We start from the raw sequence: 20,793 nt of genomic DNA, 5'->3' as shown, positions 1-20,793 counted from the left end.
GTATATTGACTTTGTTATTAGAAAGTCGGAGAAAGTAAAGCACGGAAGAAGAGAGTTATTGTTTTTTTTATATGTAAACTAAAACAGAGAAAGGTTTTACAAATATTGCTTTTCCACTAGCTAAGGTAAGATAAGGATTGCGTTTTTTTTTTGCTTTGGTTGTTAGAAAATTGTGAGTATTGAAATCAAGAGAGCATCATTTTGTGTATGGAAACTAGTAGAGCGAAGAGTTATGAGAAAACTATGTTCGCATACTAATGTGTTTACTTTGATTTTAGGCAATGCAATTTCGCCTTTTTCTTTGCTGTTAGAAAATTAAATAAAAGAAAACAAACTTTTTTTTTGATAAAAATTCAATAATTGTGACAGTTTAATATATTTTTACATTAGCTTGTATTGCATGAGTATTTGAAAGCTTTTTTTTAAATAAAAACTAATAAAATTGAAAATGCTATATGAGGAAGCGTTTCCTGGTAAGATGCTTTATGGGGCTAAGAGATATTTTCAATAATGCTTATAATCATATATTTACAGCTTTATTCCACAAATTGAATGGATCGTCGGAATTGATGTATGCCCCGCTCGAAACAAAATCTTCTGTTCACGATGATGATAAAAAAACTGAAAAGGAAAGAGCGCGTAATCTTCTGGCCGTAAAATGGGCTCATGCTGTTAATTGTCAACAATTATTGGATGAAGCTTTAAATGGCAAGTAAGGAAGCGTAAACTCTTTATCGTACTTGATATATCTTTTAAATTCAGGTGATTATGATATGATTGAAGCTGATATCGTTTTGGGTAAACTCTTCAACAACGGTCCTGTTGTCCCAATAATGGCTCATCCACCGCTTACAAGCTCTGATCTAAGTTTAGATTCATTTCTTTTGCAAGTTAAACTCTTTAATCTTAACAGCCCCATCAAAATGAAGGGCATTAAATTAGATTTCAAATCTATAGAAGTGTTTGAAGGAGCTTTGGATACCTTAAAGTTTGCAATACCAGAGGTACGTCTTTCTCAATAACATATAGAAGAAGATATCCTAAAAGCAATTAATTTTTTAGATGACTTATCCTGTCTGGCTGAATGCTGATATTATTGAACATGCCGGTAACGGAATTCGCGCGCATCCGGTCGATCCAAAACGTTTCCTGACTGGTTGCAAGCAATTTAAAAAAGCTGTTCTTTCAATAGGTTGGACTACCAGTGAAGGTCACATTGACGATTTCTACACTCCTGATGATATTACAGCTATGCTTACCGTTATAAGTGAAAACAAAATCAACGAATCCGGTCTCTCCATAACGTTTCCATTGCGAGCAGGCTTAGCTGCCAATAGCAAAAAGGTTTTACGTGACCTTATCCGAGAAGTGGAAGTTACAAATCACTGCACTATTACCATATGGTCGGCGCCGTCAGATTGTGTTGATACGGAAAAATTAAAAGAATTGATTTTATCCTTTGGCCCGAATAGAGTATATCTGGATGTTCCCGTTGCTTTAGAGAAGCAATTAAATTTGCCAGTCTTACGAACGAATGTATGCAATTCGCTTGGTATTGGACCCTGCACTTCTCTATTATATTTCAGTTTAGCTAGCATAGGTGTAATTTTAATCAGTTTATTTTTAAAAAAATCCCGTAACTAAAAAAAATCTATTATTGAATAAAAAAACATTTTAATTCCCTTAAAAAATATATACGCTGTGCACCTAAAACTTATAATTTTAGCTAAAATCGAAACGAGGTATTTAAGTTACACTAGAGTTATAGAGACTTAACTTCCTAAAATAATGATTTTGTTCTTTTGCAGCAAATCTGTATTTTCTAAATCGGTTGACGATTTCCGTGGTAACGATGTCGTTTTCATATTCGCATTCGAAGTAACTCGTTTTAAAAAGCCTACTTTTTGTTTGGAACACAAATAGTTGGATGTTATTGATTTCGCTGGATACCAGCATATTAATATCACACCAAGGGCTAATAATGCCCCAGTAAATATGTGACCAATTAGTATGATCATCGGCACCAAACCAATACCTTCCGCCATTTCAGGTAGGACCCGCACTCTTTCTTCACCCCACATTAGTGGTATAAATGCGCGCTGTACACGATCAAAAGGCCTAAAATAAGAACATAATAACAAGAATGAATATTAAACAAACGCCTTTTAGGAAGCAAGGGACATATCCCTTATATAAAAAGTTAATACAATTGAAAAAGTGAATAAATCTTGCTGTGGTTTGAGGCAGCTTGGCAATTAGCGTGTTACATTTCTCGTATTAGATAGCTCTGTCAAGTTTTTTTTAGATTTACATGCAAGACTTATTGTGGATGCTTTTTGGGATGGCCATGCCAAGCTTCCGGTATCTAAGTATTTGCGATAAACTTTATATGGATATTTGTAGTGAGTTACTTTTCGCCATTTTTTTTTTAACTTGAAGTATCAGGTGAGCGTATAAATGCCAAGCCTTAATTTTCTTCTGCCATTTTTCCTACTTTGGGTGTTCTAATAACAGGCAAATGCGGCTACACGGATGTACGGACAGATTGGCCTAAATCGATGAAGACTTCAAATCTTACGTCGAATAAAAATATATATATATATGTTTAATCACACTTCCAACCATCAGACGACGAAAGATTGCACACAATTCATCATCGATCAAGAGCACCTTAATTATTTGTCAATAGTCCTGAGGACCACGGTACCTTATTCTCCAAGTAAGGATATTTTCCGCTCAAAATTTTTTACGAGTCGGAAGATGCTTAAATGGACAACAATCGGATGATAGAAAATAATCGAAGTTAAGCAAGCAACCCTTAAGCGTGTAACTTGAACCATTTTCAATAACAGTCGTCCTTGGGCGTATCATCAAAAAAAACTCGGCCTATAGGTTCAACACAAGAATACCTGGGCGGACAGACGGACAAACTTGTTTAAATTGAATCAGAAAATGATTCTGAATCGATCGGTATAATAAACTGTACGTCTGTCTTAAGTCCCTCTGAACGTTACGTACATCAGCGCAAACTTAGTACAATCTGTACCATAAGCAGTGTAGGATATGAAGACTATAAATTGTTAATATGCAGTAAAATGCAGTAAATGATAAATGCAGTAAAAGCGCTTTATTCGCGGGTAATACGTCCCATAAAATTGCCTCGAATACAGGAACCGTGAATACGGAATGGTAATTTATATGGAATTATAGAGGATACGTTCCTAGGTGACAAAATAAAATAAAATCAATTATATAAAAAAATCAATTTAGTTGAAGGTTTTGAACATCTTGAATAATTATCTTAAGGCTTAGGTAATGGTTTGAAGAATTTTGCAAGTTTCTCTTGCTTGGCAGTTTTTAAAAGCTCCTTCAATTCAAATCAGAGTGATAGGCTGCAGTCGCATTAGCAATTTGCCGTACAAAAATAAGACTCTGTTCCATAGAATCGCGAAGCTCGTTTGCCATTCTTAAATCTTCACTAAGACTTTTCAAATTAAATGTCACGTTTCCAGTGCTTGTTGAAGCCTCTTCTTCAATAGGCGGGGAATTTAACATTTCCTCCAAGTCGGTTTCAGTCAAATCTTCATCTTGCGATTCAAGCAATTCCTGAATGTCACTTGATTCTATCTGTTCGAACCCATCTCGTCCTATTCCATTGGCGATTTCGGCTATGTTTGCAGTCATAGTTTGAACTTTCACAGATTCTTCGTCATTTTCCGCAGTCAGAGCAAGCCACAGTTTTTTCCAGCATGGCTTCAATGTGTGTGGCTTCAGTTCTTCTAATGATTCTTTTATGTTTACGAAGCATTTTGCTACGACAAATTTCTTCGTGCATTCCATAACATTCATATCAGGATTACCTTCTATATTATCCAATATGATTTTGAAGGTTCGTCTAATGTAATAGAGCTTAAAGGCGTCGATTATTCGTTGGCCCATAGGTTGAAGCAAAGCCATCGTATTGGAAGGTAAAAATGTCAATTTTATGTTTGGACGCATAATTTCAAGTTCGCGAGGAAGACCTGGTGCATTGTCCAAAACTAGAAGTGCTTTAAAGTCTAAAACTGTTTTTTTAAATAAGTTTCAACTTCAGAAACAAAACAATTCCGGAAACAGTCACAAAAAAATTCACGAATAAAGGAATTTATAGCCGCGAATATGGGAATTGAGTCGCATTTTTTTAATCCACGAATAGTGAAACCGCAAATAAAGAAAGCGCGAATAAGGAGCTTTTACTGTATTAAATGATTTTAAATGAGCTATAAATAGAGGGACTGAACTTAATATGATTAATAATTAATTAAAGTCTAATTAACGCACAAAGGATAAAATTTGAATTATAAAAAAAAAATTCACTCACGGTAGATATTCTATTGGTTCCAAAAGATAATTTCCTTGAAATCCTCCACCTACATCCATAGGAACTCCTAAGTTTGGCTCTACGGTCATAAAGAATTCATGCTTTTCCTTCTCTGGCTTCAAGCCTTCAATCGCATCCAAATAGTAGGGATCAGCTTTATAGAAGTGGGGCAAGGATATATACATCGATGCATTGTATGCGCAGGCGCCAATGTTAAGCACCCCGGAACGCTCACATTTGCCACCAATACAAAAGCATTTATTTGAAGGGAATAATGTTCCTAAAAAACATTTATCCGAAAATCTGTAAAACTATGAAAGAGTCTTTTAAAAATTTCTTTCGTAAGTTACCGTTATCCAGTAGTCTTTCTCCAACGCTGTACTTATGGGCATTAACATTGTGAATTTGCACGCTTTCCGTGTAATCGAAAGGTACCGCTCGACAAATATTAGGAACGAACAGCCACAAAGTATCCTGAGGTGTTAAGTTCGGTGGAAAAAACTCACCCATCGACCCTGTAACTTGACCATATTCACCCTCAAATATCCTGCTATGCTTTTTGTAATTCCACGTGTGAATCTGTCCCATTTTTCTTATATCGTCGGCACCCGTGAACACATTAAAGTGGCCATCATAAGTCGCACTATTATTGCGCTATATATAAACAAGGATTTTCTTAAAATATCATCGAAAAACTCAATTAAATGATTTGCTTGACGACTAACCGTATATAAGTAGCCTACTCGGTCATAAGGTATTTTCACATCTTTATTAAATTTAGATAACAGATTTCCTAAACTTAGAAACGGATCAACGTAACCAGTAAATAACCATTCATCGGCTGTTTTTGTAATTGATACGCCAGCGTTATACATTTTTAGGGTTCGTGCGATTAGCATTTTTTGAAAATTACTATCATCTTTAGATTTTAACGCGATCGACTGTAAAAGACAAGAAGACAAGAGAATTATTACATTCGTCCTAGGAAGAAATATATGAAAGATGTATGTATACATACATGGGCCACAACGTTCACGCTAGTAATTTTATCGCTTAAACTTCCCTTGCTGTTCTCAGGGTCAAAATGAAATACCGATTTCTTACGATACGACACGGAATGATTGTTTGTATGCCACACGATATCGACTTTCTCGACTTTCTCGACGAACCGATACGGACCTAACTCTACAAAATGTGGTTTTTTGTTTGAATTTCGATGAAAGTCTTGAGGATTTGTCCAATTGAACAAGTACAGATCTAAATTTAATTGGAGCGGTGGTGTTTTCCAATCGCTAAATGCCGGCGACTCAGGTCCCAGGAACATTTGCTAAAATATTCAATGTAAACAAATAAATTAATTTCTCATAAACGACTAGAGTAGCAATGCAGCCATGTTGGTTGCGCTTGACTACCTAAACCGAGATAAAATTCCATTTATTTACCCTACACTACTTGTATATACAGCACCAAGAAGTACTTGAGATAGATCCATCTTTCATTATATTAATTTAAGCTTGTTTTTCTGTCTGTTCGCTCGATGTTTGCCCACGTATATTTGAGACATTTCGGATTTGGAGCACTGACATGTTTCGACCCAAGCCTCGAATCATTTTAACACTGTGGTCGTGACATTTTGACAAGCGTCATTTGAATATTGGTACTATCCAGAACTGATATAGGTATGCCAGCAGTGTTGCTATATTTGCACTAGACTGGAGACTTATTGATTGATATAATAATACCTTCAAGAAAGTTTTGAACATAAAGAAAGAGGAATTTCTTTGGGCCTTGCCGTAAGGACATCTTGAATGTATTCGGAGTGAACATAGTACCAGATTCAATAAATTATTTAAATTAATTTATTAAATCGACTAAACTAATCATCTCGTCTATCTTTAAAAGAAAAGGCCGATGGTCACAGCTGCTTCTGCTAATCCTACATTTTATTTCTAGAATTTATATCATTGTTGTAGATAACCAATAATAATAATAATAATAATATATTTTTTCGATATTTATACCCAACAGCACATGTGATATATTTTTCATAAATTTCAACTGCTTTGATTGATCAACACATATATTTATGTGAGTCGTTTTTTACTAATCGCTTATCAGTCTTTTATATTATATATTTCTTCATTTTACAAAGTTGCGTGTGTATGTTTATAAATAGTCACACCTCACATTAACTCTAATCCATTTGTATGAATTAATATAAAGATGCTTCACCAACTATAAAATTAACATTAAACAATTTATAAAATTATTTTAATTAATTTTATATAATTATGTAAAAATGATACGCATATTTTATACATTTGGCGGTATTTGAATTAACGGAAACTGTTTGACCGACGGATATTCGGTGGCTTTAATTACTTCGAGTAACTAACACAAAAGATATTCAAATCCCATCACGCTAGACAAGGCGGACGACTTAAGACAGAGGATTCATTTTCCAGCACTAATTCTTAAATACGCAGTCGCTGTCTGGCGCTGCGAGCGGTCACTAGTTATAAGGCAAAGCAATTTGTTTTCTTGTCATAGGTTTTGGGACTTTATACACTCTCTCTCTCTCACACACACACACACACACACACACACACACACAATAAAAACTTTCCTACCTATTAACTTTCCTAACTATTAAACAAGTAAAAACATTATAGCCGGGCGGAGACGACCCTCTAGATACCCTACACCATTTCGGCCATTCATTCGTGATTCACTCGTTTTAGTAATAATATACCAAAAACTGGGAATGATTTTTATGCCAAGGGCCACTTTCCACCAAAGCCCGGACGTCTAAAACATCAGATGACGGACCCAAATTTAGCAAACTTCATTTACTTTCCAAAAATTTTATTATTTGTCAATTTCTACCATATAAAAACTATGAAGTAGATTTTCTCTCCATATAAGGGCTTTTCATGACAACCCCTATATATGGTAAGGTTTTGAAAAATAGATCTATGTAATCCAAATTCCCCACCCTTCATTTCTTTGCTACATTTCTACTGAAGAACAATTTTCATAGTAACATGTTAAAAATTGAACCATTTTATGAAGGATTTAATATTTATGAGAAATCTTATATAGAGTGGGGTCTAAGAAGTAGACCCATGTGAGCAATTTTTCATCACAAAACATTAACAATTGGGCCTTTTTGGCATATAAGGGTTTACATTTTCTGAGAATCTTTATATGCTGTAGTATTCAAAAAATATACCTATGCGGTCCAAATTCGGTAATGTTGATTTTTTGTTAATTTACTACTATGAACCAATTTTCACCATGAAATATTCAAAACATAAATTTTTACCATATAAACTAAATCAGTTTTCATAGGAATGGTTAAATGAGAGGGAATTCCAGAAATTGCTCCAAACGAACCAAGTTTCTCATGCCAATCTGGAATAGGAAATTATTATAACTCAGCGTTTTTTGTCGAAAAATTTTCAAAATGGAAATTTTTTTTCCATTAACCTTAGTGGTGGAAAAATTAGAACGATCAGAGCCATTTTCACTAACATTCGTCCTTGGATCAAAGCATCTCAGTGTACCAAATTTCATCAAAATACATTAGTAGACGTCAGACGGACAGGCGGACAGACAAGTTCCATTGGTCTAACAGAAAATAAGTCGATCCTAAGCCCTTCTGGGTATTACCTACGTCGCATACCGCTTACTATATCATGTATTATAAGTGGGGAACGATATAAACAGGTGAATTACAGTAAGAAGATTTTGTTAAACCTGTGTTACCTATGTTAATTCACATTTTAAGCACTCTTCCATACTCTTCCAAGACTACTCGGAGGAAGCATAATTTTTTTTGTATTTTACATTAAACAATTCTTTTGACCGAAGTGATGTAGGGTATTGAACGATCGACCCTGCTCGACTATAAGTTTTTTAATTGTTTTTTACAATAATGACCTTTAATAAATATATTTATGTGCAATTTTATGGTGAAATGGGCAACAAAGTACACACAACAGATCATGATTGACATATGCGATATGTGCTTTTCGATCATTGCAACGGGAAGCAATTGTAAAAACTTATTAATTAAAAACTTCGTTTGTAACGGGATTAAGTGCGTACTTTTTAATCAAAATGTTTACTTAACGATTATCTTTGGTTTGAAATTGATAAAAAATTAATATCAAATGCAAATTATAGGCAAATTCACATAATATTTTTTTGTGCTATTATCTACCTGTTGTAAAACCGGTTAATATTTTAAATAAATTGAATAATATGTACTTACTTTGCCGCGGGCCCGTGTGAAAATATCAATCCAGTTTAAATACAAGTATATTCCAGCTGAGATGAAAACCGAGCCGAAAGCAATAACGACACCACGTTGTGCCCACAAATAAATGTTTTTCGTCATAATTGAGTGAGGCACCGAAAGCTGTATAAACGACCATTAGAAAAAGCTGTACCATGTGTCAATACATAAAGTATTGCACAAGCACTGTGCTTACTAACTAAGTTATCACTAAAATATCGACCATAAGTACTTATACGTCAGAAGGGCTATGCATCGAAGACTGGCCACTAACTGGTCTACATATATTGATGATCAACGAGTGTAAAATTATTAAAAGTATTTCATTTTTTTTTTTGTTGATGAAAATTTTCTCAAATTTTTCTTATCATTATATTCTACCCCACTTCTGGGGCAGGGTATATTAAGTTAGCGCGAACGTTTGTAACAAGCAGAAGAGCTTAAAATAGCCCCACCTCTTATTATACCGATCGGTTGAGAATCATAATCTGAGTTGATCTAAGCCTGTCTGTACATCTGTCCACCTGTCCATCTGATGTCTGCCCATGTGAACTTCTGTTCAAGCTGCTGATGAACTTTGGTACAGTGACGTGTTTTCACCCAAGGACGAAAGCTATTGAAAATGGTTCGGATCGGTGCACATTTTCTACCAATCCCCATATAATGCCCTATTCTGAAAAATAGTTATATGGAAAAAAATTGTAATCTACGCCTACTTTTGGATCCTTTCCTATGTAAGGATTAAACTTGTACTACACAGGTTGCTTTTTGGATCCGATTCCCCAAACGCACTTGAAAAATTTGCAGGACATTTTTAATAAACAGCAAAGCAACAAAAATGCTCTACGCCTTGTTTTGAAAAGTCGTTATACGAATAACTTTCTTAAGAGAAGTTGTGTAGAGTATTTTGCAGAATAATTTGATGTATAAAGAACGGATTTTTTGATGTGCGAAACTTTTGGTTAAAGCGCCGCTTATTGAATTTAGAAATTGTGAGGACCTGAAAAGTACTTAATACTTACGAAACATAACTAAAATAGATGGACAGCTTCGTTCACGGAGAGTTTCAGTGTACATTATAAGTCCAAGTTTGAAGTGACCATTTGAGAAATAGATGGCTAACACAACGTGTAGAGTACATATTGAAAGACAAAAATATATTTTCTACCAACGAAAATATCGAGTTTTTGTCTACAAATATTCTCCCACGGAACGATACAAAAGGAAGTCATTCGTTTTGGTAAGACGATCACACTGTCTGACTGGTGTAAAGTGAACGTTGTGCTCTGTTAAAGTGTGGCGAAGCCGTTGATACCAAACGCTACTAACAGCAGTTAATCGATCTGTAGGTTTGCTGCGCAAAAGACGCTAAGGATATCCAAAAAAGTAACAGAATGCATCTTTTTTGGCAACGAACTACGTCCGGTTCGCAACACATTATTCACCGATATGAAGTCCCTCCGAATATCACTTCTTTTGTCAAAATTCTAATGATATTTCCTCTTTAATGCTCTGCAGGATTCTTTAGTTAGCCTGATCGGTGCTTATTTTCTGTGGTATTTGTGTCATTGTATTTCCAATTGTTGTTGCTATTGCTCCGTACGATTTTTACCCGCTTCTAAACTTTATAATCACATTTCTAACCTCTTGAGAGATTTCTTTGTGTTTTCGTGCTTTCTTTGACATTTTGAGGAAAAGGAATACAGAAATGCACTTTAATTTATAAATAATTATATATTTAAATGTACGAAAACTAGTACTAATTGTCGTTAAATTCGGCTAAGTGGCCGAGTTCGCAAGAGTCTCGACTAACAATTTCAATGATCATGGGTGCAGTTTTTAATAAAGCCGGACATGCTCCAATAGAGTCAGAAGAAAACGATTCTGAACCGATTGAAGATCGGAATAAAGCGGATTCTTCAGAAGAAAACGATTCTGAACCGATTGAAAATCGAAATAAAACACGTGCTTCAGAAGAAAACTATTCTGAATAACACTTTTGCAGAGATCCGACCCAAATTCACTTTTAATGACCTAATCGTTAGAATATTGAAGAATAAAACCAAACGTGAACATTTTTCAACAATCATTTATAAATTTTAAACTATAGATGACGGATACGGGTTTAAAGTTAAGAGCAAAGGCTTTGCATGTAGGCACCGAACAACTCATAATTCATTTTCACTTAAGTGGCTCCACTTTTCTCACTTGTTTTTTATGGCTGTATACGCTTAAAAGGGATCGTTGAAAATAAGTTATGATTTTTTATATCATTTGTTTTAAACAAAAAAGAATGAAAAGAGAAGAAGAAATTCCTCAGAAAATTTTCATTCAACACGTTTATTTCACAATATTTTTTCTTTATCTCTTCTTTATATATAAAAATTATTTATTTATTTATTTATTTTTTCTATTTTCTATTCCTTCCAATGAAGGTTTCAATTCTATTTATATATGTAGCTTTATATAGCAGGCATTCACGATAGGTGCACGCGTCCTTCTAAAAAAAAACTTACACTCGTCGTATCGGCCGCGTTGTTAAGGTTCTACTGCTATTTTCTTTAATAATTAAGGAATTTTAATACTTATAGATATATAAATATATATACATATATTGAATATATATTGTTTCCGGTAATAGATTGATGCTAGACCAGACATATGGACGTTTGTGTGGCAATGCCCATAGATCAAAAGTATTAAACTTTACCTTAACAATGCGAAAAACTAATGCCTCTCCTTTTATTTAATTTCGATATAATTCAGATACGAGTTAAAATTTAATAAAAAGATTCATATAAGTAAAACGTTGCGGACTCCGAAAGATCTCATTTCAGTTTGCCGGTCTTTATATTAACTGAATTTGTGTTGAGAGAGCTTGAAACGATAAAGTTACGTCAACCTAATAGTTTTAGGCTGATCGTTGATAATAAAAAAGATTAGAAGTCTCAATAAAGAGCAAGTATTTTGATCAATTTTTTTTAGTTAATTACCGGTAATCTTAAGCACGGGTCTAAGTCTGCTTATCTTTCCGGTCTAAGCGATTGAGCGAATAATACATTTTTTATAGCATTTCATTCTCTTTGAAATATATTATAGCAGCCATCTACTGCCGAGTTCCCTATACCGCAATTTATTTTAAGTTCGATCACATAAACTTTTAAATCTAACTTTTTATGTAAAATGAAAAATTTTAATTCATTTCTAAACGCATTAAAACGATCTTTTAATGGACGGAAATGAATCGTAATGTAACTTACATACATATGTACATATTTTTCAGATTCAAATAAACTTATTGATTTAAATTCTTGTTCTTCTTCTTATTATTCTTCTTTATACATAATGTCACTTTATTAAATTTAAATACACATTTTGCATACACCTAAGAATTGAAATTTTATTCATTTAAAAACAAGAAATTTCTTCTTTCAAATCAATTGAATAACTAAAGTTAGTTTAAAGCATTTTATTAAATGCCTTACTCTCTTTCTTTCTTTCTTTCTCTAGCTTACAAGAAAGCAACGCGTAATTTTCTTATCACTTGTCTTACATACTGGAGCACAATATGTACGTACGTGCGTACGTACGTAAGTACGTTTAAACGAACGTCCCGGCTTATCAATAAAACAATGTTTCAGGGCAAAGCTATAGAACCCCAATATTTATTATAATTGCTGATGTTCTCGAACCTATCATAGCCATAATAAATTAGTTGAGCGATTTGTAACAAAGTAGAACACAACGCGACACAATATATATATTATTTTTTTTTTTTGAAGGATTTATGCAAGAGAAACACATTTAACTATTCCACCAAATAAAGGAAAAGATTTCAAAGAAAAATCTTCCTTATATGTACTTTTCACGAGATTATTCAAAGAAAGGGGGAGAGAGAAGAGACATACGATCTATTGAATTTTGCATAGATCGCAAAAAACAAAACGATTAGAACAAGTCCCTAGAAAGGTTAATGTGATCTCGCTGTACGAGACAATTTATTCTAATGTTATCGCTTGAGGGTAGAACCTCAATATAAATTACAGTTGGCGCCATTTTCACACCCGCGTCAATTAATATAAATTAGTTGTGCGATTCGTAACATCTAGTCAACCGAAAAGCCATAAAGTATATATGCCACACATTCTTAAATACTTTAGTGGAAACCACTTAATGGTGAATCTTTGGCGAGTAACGAAAATTGGATTAAATCGCTGAACGGTAACGATAAGTAAATCGAAGTTTAGACAAAGTTGACAATATGGGCTATAAGAACAGAACAAGAAATGGATTATACCATATACTTTATTGTCTATTCCCATGTCTAGATGCAAATCAAGTACTATTTTCATTCTCTAATGTATAAGCATGTTTTTTCCTTGTTTTTCTCAATTTTTTTTCTTATCTCTGAGTTAAACGCTAATCGATAGTTACTAGAATATTTTCATCGATTGGGAAAGCTCTTAAATGTAAGTATATTTTTGCCTTTCGGAGCCAATAAAAGTCAGAAGGGACTCAAGCCAGAAGACGCGAACAATGTTTCAAAAGGTCATGTTTTCTTAGGTATTCAAGAATTTTAAATTTTCGGTCATCGCTTTCTCTATTTGAACTAGGGCACGTTACTTTTGAAGACATATCACACTGACCGGAGATAAAATAATAAAAAAGGTAGAAAGGCAAAAACAATAATATGAAAAAAGACGTTTTCCAAATTTAAATGCTATTTGTCTAATTTTATGTGTCATATTGCGTCAATTAATTTTTTTTTTTATATTATATTGTATTGCAACATCGACTTATATCATGTATTATTTTCCCAAACATAAGAAAAAGGTAATAAAATGTCCTCGCTAACCAACGCTGATCAAAAACGTGGGTGCTGGCAACTCTATCGCGTAATCCATCAAAAAATTTCGCTAACTTTATGTGGCCACTGTGGCCGCTGTTTTTTAAATGTAAAAGCCGACTTTCATGCAGGGAGAGCTCGTGTTGATTTTGTCCATCAAATATGCTCCCAATGAAGCAATTCGGGCAATTCGCAACCACATTCTTCAACAGCTAAACGACGAATTTAAAGTAATCGCGCGCGTTAAATCCAATCGTCTTTTCTATAAATTAAATCCCACATTTCAATTTAAACCCTTCCCTGTATCTTCTTTTAATTCCTGGGAAATCAAAATTCTTTATAGACTCATGAGTGATCACACTTATGACAAAGTTTATTTAAAAATGATTCGCGCCATACCATGTGATGTTTGTGAAGTTTGCAATGTTGTTGAGTCTGCTGAGCATCTAATCTTCAGATGTCACAGGCTTGATGGCATTAGAGATTCCTTTAACTTCTTCAAGTTATATGGCTGTCTTCTCGATCTCTTTGCAGCAAATAATGTACGTCATCTCGGGGAACTAAGTTGCTTTATTAGAAAAGCTAATTTATCCTTTTAGAATTTTTTTTTTCCTCTTTCTTTTTTTTTTTTCTTTCGTTTGTGCGTTTAATAATCTCCTATTACCATAGCATTGCTTTTCGTTTTCAGCCAAAGTTTGCAACACTGTTTAACTTTCAAGAAATCAACAAGCACAATTACACACACACACAACTACATTTAACACGATCACTCCGCGTTATTACGGCCGCGCTTATTTTTTTGTTACGTTTTATACATAATCGTGACTAAAAGTTACAACAGTTTATTATTATTTGGACATATAAGCCACAAATCTATTGGCTTAGTCCATCTCTGTTCACCATACCAAAAAAAAAAAAAAAACTGTGGTTTTTCTTTAATATAATGGATATTTGCAATTTTAAACGGTCGGATCTTAGTGATCGCAATGATCCATTTGATCCATTAACTGCTGTGTTAACCTGCAAACTAGTTCGTTTGGGCCTTCATATTTTTGAACCCAAAGAGCCGGTAGTTGTTAATTCAAAAGGAATACGGATTGTAGCTCCTTTTCAAGAAAATCCCAACGAGATGTGCACTTTGAATATTTACAAAAAAGAGGTGGCCAAAGTTATTGCGCATTTTTCTTTAGTACAAAATTCCATGTTATGCTTTTTTATTTTGCGTAGCTGCGCTCAATATATCAAAAATGTCTTAAGAGTATCTGATGTTCCAGCCTTACTTGAAGAAATGACGAATTTTTCAACTGTTCTGCATCAAGCACGTGTCATTATTTTGCAACTGGATTCCATTGATGATCATACTGGCAGCATTATTCGCTCTATATGGAATTCCCTCGATGAAATATCCTTTTCTGATGCACAGAGATTCCTACAGCGGGCAACTCAATCGGATCCCAAATTTGTTGGTCACAACGGAACCAATGAAACTAATTTAAGCATTACGCAATTGCAATCCAACGATAATCGACAATTATTGATCTATCCCCCTGGAAGAGGTGGTATTTCCATTAAAACAATAGATTATTTGTGTTTGGCTACTGATCAATATGTAAACGATATCATAATTGATTTCTATTTAAAGTGGTTTTACGATCGCATTTCCAAAGTTGAAAGGGCTCGTACTTTTATATTTAGCGCACTTTTCTATCAAACTTTGTCCACTTTTGCGAGAGACATAAATTTCCACAAACATGTGAATGAAACCGATGATGAGAAAAGCTATGTTCGTGTTCGAAATTGGACGAAGAATGTGAATCTTTTTGAAAAGGATTTCATAATTGTACCCATAAACGAAAATTCTCATTGGTTTTTAGCCATTATATGCTTTCCAAGCCTTAAAGGTCCGGTAACATTTGACACTCATCTTCCGTTTGAAATGCCACGGTTGCCGAAACGTCATCGAGAAAACGACTGCGGTGAGGCTAATGTTTACGTTACAGGGGATGAGAGCCTGGGATCAACATATATCAGTCCAGTAAATAACTCACCAGAACCCATCAAGCAACCCTTAATTTTAATTTTTGATTCGTTTGCCGTTACATCACACAAGGGCGTTATGGCTGCTCTGCGAGATTTTCTGAGCTGTGAGTATAAAGTGAAACTACCCGGAATGCCGCCTACCATTTTTAACAAGTACAACATGCCCGGCCACCACGTAAAAGTTCCTCAGCAAAATAATTCTACGGATTGCGGTTTGTACTTGCTGCAGTATGTGGAAGAGTTTTTCAACAATCCTATACGGGATTATCGTATCCCAATTAAACATTTGGCCAATTGGTTCGACACAATTACGGTGAGTCGTAAACGGGAAGATATAGCCAATTTGCTACAAAAACTTGTAAATGAACGTAAAGAATGCAACAATAAAATTTTACTGCCTAACATACCATTTCCCACACTTAATGGGCAGCTGATTGAACCAAAGAGGTGCGGTAGTCAATTCGAAATGGAAGAAATGAGTAAAGGGAGTTCCATAATCGCAACTTCAGATGATCCAGATGATGAAACGAGATTATCTGGAGATGATACGTGTAGAAGTAAGAGATTAAGATGTGTCAGCCCAAAATAGTCTTACGTTGAATGCATTTTGATGCCACCGTTCTTTGTTCATTGAGTTTACTCCTACTTTCCTACTATTAATTAAAAACTAATTAAATTCTTTATTTATTTATAGCAAAACATTTTTCTAAAAAGAATTTATATTAACATATACCTGTCTTGTTTCGTATTTTTATACGATTTGAACGCGTTCCTCCAAATCCCATATTGAATATTATATCTTCTGTTTAAAAAAAAGAAAATGAAAAAGTATTTCGGCGTTCGATGTTGATTGTTTGGTTAAGTAAAACGAAAAAAAGGGTAGAAAAAAACATGGGTCACACTTTTAAGCTCATCTCAAGATTGAAAAGGCCCCAATATTTCAAAAGGTTCGCTGTCGTTCAAAAATTAACTAAACTTTTAAGCTTTGTTTAAACTTTATAGTAATTATGTAAAAATTTTGTTCTTTTGGTTAAGTCTTTTGGAAATTTTCATATTTTGAGAAAATTGATTACTTATAATATTTGAAACCTTTCCATAGATTTACTTACTGTGGTGTTTTTTCTTCAACTCTGCTTTTAATTGGCCATTTTGCTAATTCCATACAGTTATTATTATTATTATTATTATTATTACTTATTGCTGTAAAGGATTTTTGGATTCTTTTTTTATTTCAACCTACAACCCGCAATTTTAGAGATATATTGATGAAATTTGGTATCCTGTCGCGTGAGACGAATGCTATTGAAAACGCGCCGTTCAATATATATATATCAATATGAATATAGGTCTATAGAAATTTTTGGCATATGCGACATGAAAAATTGCTCAAGTTTCTACTGAACATACGAATATTGACGATACATTTGCAGATAATGACATTGACAAAACATTTTATAATTATATATTTTATAATTGGTCTTTTTTCTTCTCTCGATTAAAAGTTTACCCGCTTTTTTAAACAAAAATATTGTTATGAATATCGAAAAAGCATTGCCAAGTTTGGCGAGTCATAAGGCTTGCAATTTTATTTTCAAATTTTATTATTATAAGGTAATACATAATTTTAAAGCTCACATCGCTTTATCGTTAAATGTTCTTCTTCTTTCGGGAGTCTGCAAATCAGCAAAAAATGATTTACGCGTTGAGTTTTTCAAATAATGCGTACTATTCTTTTCAGAACATCAATGTTTTTTCGATCTGGCAAGTTCGTTGTGATATTGCAATAAAATTCACCGTTGTTTGCCGAAATCTACATAAACAAATCACAGCAAATGTGTTACCATTTTAACTTAGGTAACATTGATTTTTGTTTTCGTTCCATCTTAAACAAAAAGGTGTTTTCTTTGTATATACCGTGAGAAATACGTTGCTGTAAATTTACCGGAAATGTCTAACGTCTATTTAATACCTGTAGCGGTATTCTTAGTTTTCCAAGTATCCTTTGTGGGAACGTAAGTGTAAGCAAGGCCGAAAAACGAAAACAAAAACTATGCTGCTAATCTGATTAAAATCTCAAACTCATTTGACTTCTTTTCAAAACGCTTTGCAGTTACATAGCAGCAGTCTTGCAAGGGCATGTAGTTCCAACAGTTCCTTATATTAGCGATGCGGCCACTTATTCGCCTGAGAGTTGCGTCTTCGGACAAATGATTAATTTGGGTAGTGTTCTACGTAAGTATCGACAATATTTCCGTTATTATATGACTCATAAATTTATTATCGCAGTGGGCATAACTGTTTATGTGCGTTACCGTCAAATATTGCAATTATTCGAGCACCATTCCGATCTAGGTAATAATTTATTGCGTTACAATCGTTTGGCTGTGTGGTTCGGATGGTCTTCCTGCTTAGGCATTAGCATAGTCGGCAATTTTCAAGAGACAAACGTGCGAATAGTACATTTTACAGGAGCATTTCTGTGTTTTGGTTTTGGCGCTTTATACTTTTGGCTACAATCGTTAATTTCATATATGATATACCCCATAGCCGGCACAAAACGTAATGCTCACCTCCGTTTAGCAATGGCTGCTTGTTGCACTATGCTATTTATTTTAATGGCTGTGACGGGAGTCATGTCTCACATCTTGTTTAGAGGACAAAATCCAAGAAAATGGTACGTATGAAAAGTTTGCAAGAAAAAAAAAAGATTGCGAAAATCAATATAAATTGTACTGTATTCAAGGTATCCGTCTGATGGAGGCTGGCATTTTCATGTAATTAGTTCTATTTCTGAATGGATAATGGCGACGATATTTAGTTTTTATATCTTGACATTCACCGAAGAGTTTCGCGATCTAGATATAGATCATCCACAATTGCGTTTAATATCTTATTCCTTAACTTTAACTTAAAATTAACATAAATAAAATAACATCATTTTTGTTGACATTGATGCTTCCTATTATATCTTCTTTTTCTTCTTCTGTTATTCAGCAAATTAACAACCGAAAATTCGCTGAGATGTGTAAAAAAGGCCCAGTGTGAACACAGAGTTTTTCGTTTGGGCCTTAGTAGATTTTGATATATAATATTATTATTTATTTATTCCAGTGATTACTTGATTTAAGTCTTTTTTTAGTTTTGCGTGTTGTACGTCCGCCACGTTATTTTTTTTTTTGTAGTTTTTATTAAAATATGCATATCACTTGTCCGCCACGTAGGGTAGAACAGAACAGCGAGGAGTAAATTCCGATATGTAAGATGTAATGTAGTATATGAGTATAAAGTGTCCTATGAAGGAATTGATGGGTGCTAGACTAGAAAAGTGTAAAAGAGAATAGATTCATAAATTGACTGTAAGCGCTTATGTTAAATTACGAGAATGCAAAATGTCAAGAAAGATTGCTGTGCTCACAAAGACCACATATATTCAATTTGCGAAGTGCGTAATGGCGAATAGAACTGGTAACATTCGGCGAGACAAATAAGATACGACCAGGAGATTATAAGACGCCACATGTAGATAAACCGTTGTTTACTTTGTTAATTTTGAATAAACGACCATTACATCCCGTTTAATTAAAGATCAACCCGTTAATAACACAAATAATCTCACGTCTGAGTTCGCAATTGATAAAGAAAAGGGCTTCATTTATTTCTAAAAATTAAAGAATAAATGACGACTGTAAGGTGAATTATTCCATCGCAATTGCCAAGAAAGAATTGAATACTTTTTGTCAATTACCCTCAGATCTTCAGGAATCACAGCACGAGCATTAAAATAAGATGCTTCGGAAGAAGCAATTTTATCTGCAGCGTTGTTGCTAAGAATACCCGTATATATATATATATATATGTTGAATTCCACTATATTTTCAAAGTGTTTACAAGTGTTTACGACTGTTTAAGACTGTTTAATAAGATTTTATATGCTTTCTATGTTGAATTCCACTATATTTTCAAAGTGTTTACAAGTGTTTAAGACTGATTATTCATATACTGCACATCCAAAGAAAGCCTATTAAACTTGAAGCTATAAGCTAAGAATCTGATTCTTCATATGTACGAGTGACTTTTATCTGAGCGAACTCATTGTAAAACGGGTAAGACAGATTTGCTCTCTGACACTATAAGAAATTACTTTTGCAGCTGAGTGCTCGCTAAGCGGATGGCTTCTAGGATTGCAAGATATTCAGCCGAAAATATAGTGCTACAAACGTGATTTGAGAAGTAGGCTTCTATAGTGATATCCGGAAGGCAAACGCCGCTGCCTACAACATCGCACTTAAATTCATCAGTAAAGACTAGCGGAAAATATTTCCATTTGGTATTGAACAAGTTCGAACAACGGTGGTTTGTCATTGCCGGAATATTTGTGGATTTTCTCGCTGGTTAGAACTTAATTACAGGTCGCAAATATGGACAAACAAGAGCAGAATAAGCTATGTAAATCAGTTTTTAGAATGTTGAAGTTATTAATCTTGTCAGAAAATATTTTAAAGAAGGAAGAAAAGGAATTGAGTGAAATGAAGTTGTAAATGAAAGGTAAGGCCAGATGATTCTCAAGAGGTAGAATTTATGAAATGAAACATTTGGCGAGTAAGCGAAATGCTTTTTCTAGAGGCATAACGTTTGCCATCTGCTCCAGCCCTAGTATTATATCGTGTTTTGTGTTTTAAAATCATTCTTTTTTAATTTTTTTTTTTTTTTGTTTGCATACATTTAGTCCAGCTCCTGTCAATTTTTAAATCTTTAAATCTTAAAACTATAGAGATTAACCTATTTTTCAAACATATTAATAGAATAAATTGTCGGAATTATTTCAAGTTTAGATACTGAGGCGATATATTCCTGTTCAGACATGAACGTGATAGCTTACAATAACAGGCTTAATTAGTTGTGAATTGGTGAATGAAAAATTAATTTATTGTACGATTAAGCTATGAGGCATTTTGTGATATCAAGTGCAAGTACAATGCATATCACATTCCTGGGAAATATTCCTATATTTGAACTACGCGAGTACAGGAGTATTCGTTCGTTTAGCTACTTGGTTTAAAAATATTCAAGTCGCAAAAATTATATAAGAGAGCGAAAATGTTTAACAACAATTTTTGTTTAAGTCTTGCTTAATTGTACCTATCTGGAATGAGCGAAGATATGAAATAGACAAGAAAACCGAACAAAGTCGCCGATTCAGGGTTATACGTAATCTTTCGATAGTGAGTTTGCTTAGCTGTTTATAGC

At 33.9% G+C, this 20,793-nt stretch overlaps 4 protein-coding genes across 10 annotated transcripts; 3 read left to right on the top strand and 1 right to left on the bottom strand.

Annotated features, from left to right (window-relative positions):
* Nucleotides 1–375: 375 nt before the first annotated feature.
* On the top strand, nucleotides 376–1,745 carry LOC119633218 (protein FAM151B). The gene is made up of 4 exons (XM_038026647.1): nucleotides 376–473; nucleotides 535–708; nucleotides 763–1,004; nucleotides 1,063–1,745. Exons 1-4 carry the CDS (start codon nucleotides 449–451, stop codon nucleotides 1,642–1,644), a joined length of 1,023 nt encoding a protein of 340 aa, XP_037882575.1. The 5' UTR covers nucleotides 376–448; the 3' UTR covers nucleotides 1,645–1,745.
* On the bottom strand, nucleotides 1,671–12,164 carry LOC119633215 (protein peste-like). 7 transcript variants are annotated; one of them, XM_038026639.1, is made up of 7 exons: nucleotides 11,921–12,164; nucleotides 8,637–8,783; nucleotides 5,379–5,687; nucleotides 5,086–5,301; nucleotides 4,711–5,014; nucleotides 4,361–4,640; nucleotides 1,671–2,118 (listed from the first exon to the last, which is right to left on the bottom strand). In XM_038026639.1, exons 1-7 carry the CDS (start codon nucleotides 11,924–11,926, stop codon nucleotides 1,773–1,775), a joined length of 1,608 nt encoding a protein of 535 aa, XP_037882567.1. In that variant the 5' UTR covers nucleotides 11,927–12,164; the 3' UTR covers nucleotides 1,671–1,772. The 7 variants fall into 7 exon arrangements, with proteins under 7 accessions (XP_037882567.1, XP_037882570.1, XP_037882568.1 ...); XM_038026642.1 differs by having other exon boundaries at nucleotides 11,925–12,163; XM_038026640.1 differs by lacking the exon at nucleotides 11,921–12,164 and adding an exon at nucleotides 11,371–11,532.
* Nucleotides 12,165–14,584: 2,420 nt separating this feature from the next.
* Nucleotides 14,585–16,705, top strand: LOC119633217 (sentrin-specific protease 6-like). Its single transcript, XM_038026646.1, has 2 exons — nucleotides 14,585–14,665; nucleotides 14,734–16,705. Exon 2 carries the CDS (start codon nucleotides 14,795–14,797, stop codon nucleotides 16,133–16,135), a length of 1,341 nt encoding a protein of 446 aa, XP_037882574.1. The 5' UTR covers nucleotides 14,585–14,665; nucleotides 14,734–14,794; the 3' UTR covers nucleotides 16,136–16,705.
* A 457-nt stretch (nucleotides 16,706–17,162) lies between these two features.
* On the top strand, nucleotides 17,163–18,511 carry LOC119633219 (DNA damage-regulated autophagy modulator protein 1). Its single transcript, XM_038026649.1, has 4 exons — nucleotides 17,163–17,558; nucleotides 17,657–17,778; nucleotides 17,833–18,220; nucleotides 18,290–18,511. Exons 1-4 carry the CDS (start codon nucleotides 17,494–17,496, stop codon nucleotides 18,456–18,458), a joined length of 744 nt encoding a protein of 247 aa, XP_037882577.1. The 5' UTR covers nucleotides 17,163–17,493; the 3' UTR covers nucleotides 18,459–18,511.
* The last annotated feature ends 2,282 nt before the right edge of the window (nucleotides 18,512–20,793 follow it).

Source organism: Glossina fuscipes, unplaced genomic scaffold (assembly GCF_014805625.2).
Source record: "Glossina fuscipes isolate IAEA_lab_2018 unplaced genomic scaffold, Yale_Gfus_2 2, whole genome shotgun sequence".
Taxonomy (NCBI): Eukaryota; Metazoa; Arthropoda; class Insecta; order Diptera; family Glossinidae; genus Glossina; species Glossina fuscipes.
This window is presented reverse-complemented; position numbering and strand designations above follow the sequence as displayed.

Coding starts and splice junctions, on each gene's coding strand:
- LOC119633218 (XM_038026647.1), top strand. CDS start 449: ATGCTATATGAGGAAGCGTTTCCTG. Junction 474..534: donor ATATGAGGAAGCGTTTCCTG/GTAAGATGCTTT, acceptor ATATATTTACAG/CTTTATTCCACAAATTGAAT. Junction 1,005..1,062: donor TAAAGTTTGCAATACCAGAG/GTACGTCTTTCT, acceptor TTAATTTTTTAG/ATGACTTATCCTGTCTGGCT.
- LOC119633215 (XM_038026639.1), bottom strand. Junction 5,688..8,636: donor TCACACGGGCCCGCGGCAAA/GTAAGTACATAT, acceptor TGAATATTTTAG/CAAATGTTCCTGGGACCTGA. Junction 5,302..5,378: donor GCGTGAACGTTGTGGCCCAT/GTATGTATACAT, acceptor TGTCTTTTACAG/TCGATCGCGTTAAAATCTAA.
- LOC119633217 (XM_038026646.1), top strand. CDS start 14,795: ATGACGAATTTTTCAACTGTTCTGCATCAAGCACGTGTCATTATTTTG.
- LOC119633219 (XM_038026649.1), top strand. CDS start 17,494: ATGTCTAACGTCTATTTAATACCTGTAGCGGTATTCTTAGTTTTCCAA. Junction 17,559..17,656: donor CAAGTATCCTTTGTGGGAAC/GTAAGTGTAAGC, acceptor AACGCTTTGCAG/TTACATAGCAGCAGTCTTGC. Junction 18,221..18,289: donor GGACAAAATCCAAGAAAATG/GTACGTATGAAA, acceptor ACTGTATTCAAG/GTATCCGTCTGATGGAGGCT.